This window comes from Olea europaea, chromosome 6, assembly GCF_002742605.1.
Source record: "Olea europaea var. sylvestris chromosome 6, O_europaea_v1, whole genome shotgun sequence".
In the NCBI taxonomy this organism is placed as follows: Eukaryota; Viridiplantae; Streptophyta; class Magnoliopsida; order Lamiales; family Oleaceae; genus Olea; species Olea europaea.
The window spans coordinates 14,777,688-14,788,210 of NC_036242.1; the positions used below are offsets into that span (position 1 = coordinate 14,777,688).

At 29.9% G+C, this 10,523-nt stretch overlaps 1 protein-coding gene across 1 annotated transcript; it reads right to left on the bottom strand.

The window, feature by feature from the left end:
• Window positions 1-500: 500 nt before the first annotated feature.
• On the bottom strand, window positions 501-1,600 carry LOC111395966. Its single transcript, XM_023022205.1, has one exon. The coding sequence runs from the start codon at window positions 1,403-1,405 to the stop codon at window positions 773-775; it is 633 nt and encodes a 210-aa protein (XP_022877973.1). The 5' UTR covers window positions 1,406-1,600; the 3' UTR covers window positions 501-772.
• Window positions 1,601-10,523: the final 8,923 nt, after the last annotated feature.

A 10,523-nucleotide genomic window follows, 5' to 3' on the forward strand; every position in this document is an offset into this window, starting at 1 on the left:
ATACATATTTTGACGTACATATAACAATACTTTGTCATCTTTTGCATCTATATGTGATGCATTTATCTATATGTACAATCATGCTTGGCAATAATGGTCGACAATGTTAATGTAATCAAAATTCGAGCCATTAATTTAAAAAATAATTTTTAAAATGGATGAGTGTGATATTGCAAAATATAAATTATCAATCAGAATTGTCAAATTAGATTGTACGTGTATTATGACATAGTCTTAATTGATAGAAAAGAAAATTGTGTACTAAAATGTTGTAGCAACAGACTCCAAAGCAAAGGAGGCCAAACTATTGTCACCTGTCAGCCCGTCCGGAAGGAGTGGTCACTTTCCCATGTATAGAAATGGGACTTCCAATAATATAGGAGTAATATACAAATTAATTTTAGGATGATAATTTTTGCAAGGCCCAAAATTAAAATAATGTAATCGTCAATTTCCAAGGTTAATTGAACGAGATAAAGGTTGATTTCAAGAATCTTTAATGCGTATTAAGCTCATAATCCTTGAATTTGGAAAGCACGTCGATGACGCTTTTAAACCCCATTCTACAAACAATTATAACAGATCGATCTGAAAGTTCGAACAAAGAGAACTTCTAGTCTAAATATTATGACTGGGTTCGATACCTATCGATCTAGTAACAATCTTACACGCTTGCGGAACTATAATTTGGCCAATAACAATGATTAAGCAACAATCACCATTCCTCAAATAACAAGATATATGATAATTAAATTAGTCTTTTGAGTCATAATTAGCCATCGAACCCAGTCTGGCTCCACACTGCGTCTCGAACTCGTCTCATGTCGCGTCCTTTAAGGGTTCGACCCACCCCCTTAAACACCGAGTTTGCGGCCATGTCTCGGCTGCGTGCCAAGTACTCGTGTGGCGGGACCAATTCCGAATCACCATTCTCAAAGCCATCGTCTAATTTGTGAAGTGAGTCGACTGAGTTAATTCGATAAATCTTCGACCAATCTGGAACATTCACTGGGGCCGAGGTAGCCATGTGGTGCCCAGGTGGAGATTCCACTACGTTATCTCGGCTTCGATACTGGTGGACGATCCTATGAGAACTCGAATCCTCAAAAGCCGACGACAGGCCCCCAACGTGGTGGTGGGGGTTGTGCTCATGGCTGTCGGCACGTGGAACATGACGGCGGCTCCTGTAACCCTTGAAGCTTTCATTACTCTCGGAACCAGCAACTGAAGTCCACTCGCCATTGACTAGATGATTGTCGGCGTCGACTGCGTTATCAAAAGTTGACCAAATTTCGTCTTCTCCAAACTCCGACACGCCGGAAACTGTTTCTTGCTCCCGATTGTAACCAAAACTTCCTAAACACCTTTCACTCCAGCTGGTGGTTAATTTTCGTCCGTTTGCCATCAATGACCAAAATAGAACATCAACTTATTGAAATTCCGGCGATAAGAAAAATTGCCGGAATCTTGGTTTCCGGTTTATCTTAAGTATATCTCAGGTAGCCGGAATATAGTTTCTCCGACGAGCCAAGTAAGTAAACAAGTGTGTTTACGTAAGATTCCAGCATATAATAAACGTAGACTGAGCTTGAGGACGCAGTGTATATATAATGTTTGATTGGGGTGCGTGAATTTCATGTGAATTTGGGTTTCATTTTATGTACATTTCATTAATGTTACAACAAGGACGACGCCTGTATGGAGAGGGAGGATGATCACGACACTGCAAAATAAAAAACATTTTTTTTGTGCCCAAGCAATGGCGATGTTATGAGCCTACGCGCGTGTGGAAGCGCGTTTCATAAACATGCGTGTTCCGAAGAAAAGGTGTCCTCACACTTGTCACATTTCAAGTGTACATATTGTAGACCGTACAGTTTTTTTGAAGTAATTGTTTTATTTTTTATTAGAGGCATTTTGCAAAAGAACAGTTTTTTTGAAGTAATTGTTTTATTTTTTATTGGAGGCATTTTGCAAAAGGAAAATGCTTATCTATCGTACCTGTAAAAGGCCTGATAGAAGAGCTCATCTCTTATTTTCTCTCATTTTGGCTGGTTTCATAATTAAAAAAATACCCCCAAGTACCCACCCCTAATTGTTAGAGGGGCTACACTACCAGGCCTCTTACAGACTTGATAGTGTAGCACGGTCGTTTGCAAAAATGTCAATTTTACATATGTCAATTCAAAAATGTCCACTTTTAATCATCTTTGCAAAAATGGCCAAATTTCATACCAAATTCTTCATTTTACTCTTAATGAAAGAATAAATAATTTTATATTGCACATGTCAAAGATCGAGAACAATATTTAAAATGTAGAGAAATGTCATGTTCGAAATAAAATATCATTCAAGACATTTAATATATCAAACACAAAGTTTGAAGTATCAAGAATATTTAATATTGTGATTTGATATGTGTACTTTTGAAATATAAACGGACTCAAATAATGAGAATATCATTTGAAATGTTGATAATACCATTTTAATGTAGCTCCTCATTAATCATATGTCGGATATCAAATTTTTGAATATTACTCGGAGAGTTATCTTTTGTTTTACAAGTGTCATAAGCACAAGAACGAATGGTCGAATCTTGTTGACAAAAGCTAAAAATAGAGAACAAATTTTATCTTTCAAATATTAAAATTAAGAGTAAAGAATTTTGTTATAATATTTACAGATATAATCGACATTATGAATATGATAACACTTGAATATTTCATTCGAAGAGCTGGATATTATTTGATTACATTAAAAAGGGAGATTTGTATTTTTCGTTCCTAATCTTTTTGAAATGTAGTAAATCTACTTTCAATCTTTTTTTAAGCATAATCTATTTCAAATCTTTCAATTATGAAGCAAAAAAATTGTTCTTCCCTTTATTTTAACCATTAAGTAATTAATTTGTCGTTCTCTTAAATAAATACTAAAAAAGATCAAAACAACGAAAAATACGAATATCTGCAATTTAGTACCAAGACTTTTCAAAAATATGAATAAAATCACACTTAAAATAATTAAATAAATATGAATTCATAAGAAATAAAATTTAGAAAAATAAGCATGTCGTCTCCCCCAATGAACTCACCGACCAACCCCATCAACAATCATCCTCCCGTCCTACTCAACCACTATCTGTGACCAAACACAATCATCCTCCCATCCTAAATAAAAAATTAGTTGTTTAGATCGTAGAACCACAATCGACAGTAGTCACATCACTAGCTCTTCACTATCCACTACAAGTAACAAATTAGCAATCTAGATCGTAGAACCACCACTACAGCTGTGACCTCACTAGCCCTCCACTATTTGTTGAAAGAACCAAATCACAGCCTTGATCGCATGACTCAAATTGTGGCTCTTAACTTTTTAGATATGATGATTATTTATCTAGTCGTTTTTATTTTTATTATTATTTTTTTTGAATTAATTTTTCTAAGGTGATGGTGATGATGCATTATCAGCATGATTGTATTTTTGTATATGTGGTGTTTGACTGCAGACGAGATGAATAAGGATTGATGTCATAGGTTGGGTAAGATGAATTTTTTAAAATTATTTTTATTTGTTAATATGTATTTTACTATTCTAAGTGTGATTTATTTGTATTTTGAAAAGTTATGGAACTTAATTAGAATATTTTCCTTATTTTATTATTATTATTTTTTTCTTTTACTGATTTTCATGTTTATAATTTAAAGAGAAATGAAAATTCGTTGTTCCATGATCAAAATGTAAGGAATGATGAATTTTGCTACATAATTGAAAATTTGATAATGAATAATTTTAAAAATGTTGAGAGTAATTTAGTTGTTAATAATGGTGTTTAACAATATTCAAATATAAATATGGTCCCATAACCCACGTTGAGGTGGGGTCTGCACCACCTGCTCACAGGTTCTTTCGTGGCTCCGCGCTCCTTGTAATAGAACAAATGGGCCCAATCACCACCGCCCGTGCAACGTGGCCAGAAAGACGGGCTATGATACCAAAAACTTGGGATGTGTGCAAAGTGGACAATTTAGAGAATTAAGATTTTTGTTATGTTTAAAGAGGAGGGGTTCATAGAACGATCCAGAATACTCGCGTTGGACATCCTATGAATAAAATATTGTCAAAAAAATATTCATCCACACTTATAACCCCCCCGGCCCCCCGGGGATGTATTTGACGTGGAATACGTGTAGTACAGCTCGAGAATTAATCATAATTTATACCATTAAGCTACTTGTATAGAAAAATTTTACATTTGTTGATTGATGTTGAAGTGCCATGCATTTTGGCCCTTGATTTGAATAAATACTTGTATAGAAAATTTTTACATTTGTTAACAAATGTTGAGGTGGGATGCATTTTAACCATTAATTTCATGACGTAGTAATAAAACTTTAATTTGTCTTAGAGATTGTTGACCTCAAATTATAATCAATAAATGCCTCTCACCTAATTAAGGTTTTCTCCTTCTAAATTGAGTGCTTGATGCTTAACGAGGCGTAAGAGGTAAAATGACTATTTGAAAATGAGGTATTTAAATTGGCATACCATACATATCGCAGGCAGGTATTTATATATTTCCTTTAAATCATTGGGGGCAATTGGGTCTTTCCAGACGAAAAAAGTGACGGCCATTTAATGGTGGGTTTGTATATTATGCATTTACATGTTATTCATCAACTTAATTGTCCTACATTCATTGATTTAGAAGTTATACGTTACGTATTTATCCACATGTTCGTAATAACGATTTTTACCGCTATGAGGGGTTTCGTTCCACCCTTTTCTCTGCATGCTTTTGTACTTGAAGCTTTTTACAAACTTCACATACAACAATATTTTGGTAAAATATTGTACTGATACTTGTATAAGAAAAAAAATTAACAATACTTTAAAAGAATATTTAGTTATTGTCGAATAATGACTTTTATAAAAATATGATATACATATTGGAATTTGCAATATGAATAAGGAAAATTATAATTGTAGCATGCCAACATTGCATAGTAACTTGTATAGGGGATCTTCCTAGTACAAGTAGTTTAATTCATACATATTACACAAATATTCTTGAAGTTATTGAATTATATGCTATCTATTATTGGATTTTGATGCGTTGATTTCAATGATCCTTGCATCGAGATGTGATTTAAAAGCATTTAACTGATAAAAGTATATGGAAAGATTTCATCCCTTTTTTTCCCCTAATAATTGTTTGATTTCGTCGCCATTGTTAAAATATTGATTGTCCATTATGATATACCATTGCACATTATTTGATCATTTACTAATTATTGGCCACTTATAAATTACGATAATGAGAGATTGTACAATTTTGTCTATCCAATTTTTATGGGTCTAGATATTTTAAGTAGTCAATTCATTATATGTAACTATTTAATTTATTAATAGCACGTCACTAAATTGATTGATTTGTTATTTGTTGGCTTATCTTTTTGGGTAATGGCGACGTTCAAACATTTGATGAGATTATCATAACTCTCTGAAGGATTTATGATGAAACATTAATATAATATTAATGTTTTTTTAACGTAATTTTGTTTTTTTTCCATCTCTTTTGATTTCTATAGTAGGTCAAGTATATAATCGAATTCATCGCGACTCCTTGAAGAAGAATGAAAGCAACGATAAAATTCGATGTTAATCCAATATTAAGTACTACAAATTTGATTCAATGCTCTAAAAGAGTCAATATTTGATTAATTGGGTGAACAAAATTTCATACCATAATTTGCTCCCCACTTAATAAAAAAGAAACCTACCTACCATGTTTCAATTATGTGCATCGAATGTACAATTACAATTGAAACACATATGATATTGAATCAAAAGTTCAATTTCTTGAATATTTTTGTTATTTGGCATGATATGTCAATTCATCTCAAATCAATAATGATGCAAAAATTATTGTGAATTCGAATGAGTATTCAATGAAAAATCAGAAGACTCTTTATTTCAATGAATTCTCATATGATTATTGTTTTTAGTACTATAAATTGGCCAATAATTATCACTAGCTAAAGTTGAGAGTAAATTCATATAAATTTGGAAATTAGTTGGTATAATATATGGGGTTTGTCACCTTTCATGTTGAAACATCTAGATATTATTCTTATCTAATAAATATATCAAATAGATGTTTGTATGATGTTTCTATATATTCACAATTGAAGTTTGCAAGATTACTTGTTCAGATTTTAAATTATGACCATAATTCTCAAATTGTATAATCGAGATGGTTTATCTAGCTGATGATAGTGAGCCTAAATCTCAAACTTTTCATGAATTATTATTATTATTATTTTTTTTTTTTGTGAAATGTCATAAATTAATTTCTAAATTATAATTATTGGAAACAAAGTGTTTTTCATTTCTATCTAGGAATGTTATTTTATATGCAGCAACACTTACATGCATTATATTAACATAAAAGTTTCATCACTGTAGTTGACTTATGGTCAAAGCCTAATGTTTCTCATGTAATGATTTGGATATTTTTCTCAACATTAGGAGAGGAATTAAGAAGCTAGAAAAAAATAAATATAATGCATCCTAGAAGTTCGAAAGATAATTTCATTTATGAGATTTTCATACAAAATAATTTCCACCTGAATTTCAAAAGATAGTTTCATTTATATGATTTACTAATCAAAAGCTTTAAATGCTCCAATTTGAATTCACGTCCTAGAAGGACAATCCATTAACACTAATCAATAGCATTTCAACGTGTGAAGACACTAAATTCTAAAACAAAAGTTTTCAAAAGAAAATTGAGCAAACAGTAAATATGCTATTGAGAAGCCATACAATATTAGTAAGTAGGGTAATTGGCACAAAACGTTCATATCTTTCAAGTTTATTGTCAAAAACAACCATACCTTTCATTTTTTGACATTTTTGCCCCTACCTTCCACACTTTTTTTGCACAGAAAGTCATTTTGACAATTTTACCCTCCATTGAAATGAAACAAAAAGAAAAGAAAAGAAAAAATAAAGCATTAATTGCAATCATAGTCCCAATTTTTTTTTAAAATTATAAATCAGTCATGAAGAAACTTGAATGTACAGGGAAATAATCAAAAAATGGAGAAATTTTTTAATCATAACTAATAGAAATGAAAAATTTTGGAGATTACGTGATTTTTGCCTCAAACCTTCCATCTACTCTTCACTAAATAAAAATTGAGATTTATGTTTACCCATTTTTGAAGATTTTCAGTGTCATTGGCTATGGTTCAAAAATTTCTCTATTTCTTAATCATTTCTATGTACATTCAAGTTTCCTTTTTTATTTTTATTTTTTGGTAATTTTAAAAATTTTCAGTTCACAATAAATTGTAATCAATTTGTAATTTTTTTTAAAATTTGAGACTATTATTGCAATTAGTTCTTTATTTTTTTTCTTTTCTTTTCTTTTTGTTTTATTTGAATGGAGGGTAAAATTGTCAAAAACAAATGAAAAAGACCTTCTGCGCGAAGAAATGTAATAGGTAGGGGCGAAATGTCAAAAAATGAAAGGTTGTGACGTTTTTCACAATAAACTTGAAAGGTATGAATATTTTATGCCAATTACCCTTAGTAAGTATATATACATAACAAGTTGTAAAATTCCAAGAAGAGGTTCAGGTTCCTGAAAATTACTAAAAATTTAGATATCCCAATTAAGTTATATCATCATAAAAAATAAATGTAATTAAAAAAAGGTTGTGATAACACTTTTGTATATACTAGTTTTCTATCCGTGCAATGCACGGATTATGTCAATTTTTAAGTAATATTAAGTTATTAACGTGTCAAAATATCTATTTAGTTCTCTCAATAAATCTACAAATTTGATTAATTGTTTAAAATGATAAATAGAAATGTATTTTTTTATATATGACACTTTTGACATTAAAAAAAATTAAAAATTTATTAGGAAAATTTCTAAATGACATCAAAAAATTTATTAGATTATTTAAAAAATTAATTGATTGAGAGGAAAAAGTAACAGTAAGAAAAAATTTCTAAAAACGATTGAATTTCTTTTATATAAAAAAAATTTTCAAATGTTAAAATATCAAGATGAAATATTAGTTGGCCTCAATTTTGTATTGCTATAATTATAATGCATTTTCTCGGGATAGAATAAATGTTCCCTTGATGCATGGATTAAAAATTCAAATTATTGGAGCTCATAATCTATTTATCAAAAATTATTTTAGTCTAAGTGTTTATTTTACACATAAAGGACTTATTTGATGATAACTATATTCAATATAATTAAATCGTGTAATTAATCGAATTTTTTTTATTGTTCAATATCCAATCGATTTAATGAATTTTTTTTATTTACATATAATATTATTTTATGAAAGATTCCAAGATTGAAAATAAAAGAGAGAAAATGAGTAAAAAAATTTAATGGAGCCAAACACAAGTTGAGCCACAGTATAATATTTTGTCACTTAAATGGGTTGAGATTTTTATTTAATCACCCATTTCGATATATTTGAATTTAATTCTCCAAAATGTATATACATCTAAAATATTCAATATCGTCAAAAAAGTTAATCAACATCTTTTTAATTGAGTATTAAATTTTTTTCAATATTGTGTTAAGTTTTACTTTGATTTATTGCAACTACTTTTAGGAAATAAACAATATACATGATTTAATATACTCCGTGTCACGTTATATAAGGGTAAAATGGATTTGTATAAAAAATATATCAATCACCAAGGGAAAAAAAGAAATTATATTGAGAAAATTGTCGCGAAAAAATAATGAACATTAATAAAATAATTTATTTTTTTAAAGAAAAAAGGACGAGTTATACGCATTTTTTAACACATGTACGTTTAACTATTTTCGATATTCATTTAGATCATTCGATGTATCTATTATATAATTCTCGAAATGAATTTCGAGAGAATATAGAAGATTTATAAAGAATTATGATACATTTTCATAAAAATAAATAAATAAATCACCTGGTGAAAAAAACAGAAAAAACTGATACAAAAAAATATTAATCATCTAATGAAAAAAATTTGACATTGAGTATCATCTCAAAAAAATAAAAAATAAATGCTCGATCGAGCAACTCAGTGCATTACAGCGCTCCATGATGCACGGAGCAAATTGCTCCTGGCATCTAGGAGCGCTCCGTGATGTGCAGAGTTGCTCTATTGTTTTTTTTACTAGATGATTTATTTTTTTTTTATAAAAATTTACCATAAATCTTTTATATTCTCTCGAAATTCATTTCGAGAATCATATCATAAACACATCGAATGATCTAAATGAATAACGAAAATAGTTAAACGTACATTAAATGTGTGTGTTAAAAAATGCGTATAACTTGTCTTTTTCTTTAAAAAATCAATTATTTTATTAATATTGATTATTTTTTTGTGACAATAAATTTTGACATCATTTAGAAAATTTTCTAATAGACTTTAAAAAATTTTTAATGTCAAAAGAGACATCATTTAAAAAAATTAAGAATTTCGATAACAAGCTAACTTTATAAATTTATCGACGATTGTACGGTAGTCGAATGCATAAATCTTCTATATTCTCTCGAAACTCATTTTGAGAACTATGTCATAGACACATTGAATAATCTAAATGAATATAAAAAAAAAGTTAAATGTACACCAAATGTGTGTATTAAAAATGTTTATAACTTGTCTTTCTTCTTTAAAAAAATCAATTATTTATTAATGCTTATTATTTTTTCACGACAATTTTTATAAAAAAATATTATGTGATATGACGTCAACTATATATATATATTTTTTTTGAACGTAAAAGTTCAAATCAGGCAAAACAGCAGTACCACACACACGTAATAAGATCATTAGTAGTGATTTCAGGAGTGGAGTGAGATATTATGAAATATTCAAAGGTAAAATAGGAAAACGCAACATACGTCTTGAATAGTGCTCGCCACATTCCCTCTTTTATTGTAGTAGGGGAAAAAAAATTAGCAACTTTTGAGCCCACCTTTTTTGACTATTTGACTACATATTTGCCCAACCTTCTCTTGTACATGTTACGGAGCAAGACTCTCAATCCTTTTATATAATTTTTTTTTCAACTTTTGAGTACACCTTTTGGGACAATTTGGCTACATGTTTGCTCTATCTTCTCTTGTAAGTGTCACGGAGCAAGTGTTTAAAGTACGTATACCCTCTTTTAGTCACTTGGGACCCACCGGTGAGAGAGGTCGGTAAAAAAATTATGGTTGAAAACTCTCCCACACAGAGACCAAAAATGGAAAAGATGATGGAAATATCCATATTGCCCTTTTTTTTCCACAGTTTACCTCTTTATTGAATAGTCCATTTAAGGGTAAGATTGGAAAGGAAAATACATCCCGAATGGACAGTACTAGGAGGATTCGCTCTTTTAAGGTAGTAGTGAAATGTAGTGCGTCATATTGTAAATGATAGCAAGGTTATTGAAGGAAATTTACCAAAGAAGAATACCAACATAAAAACAACTGACCAAATAA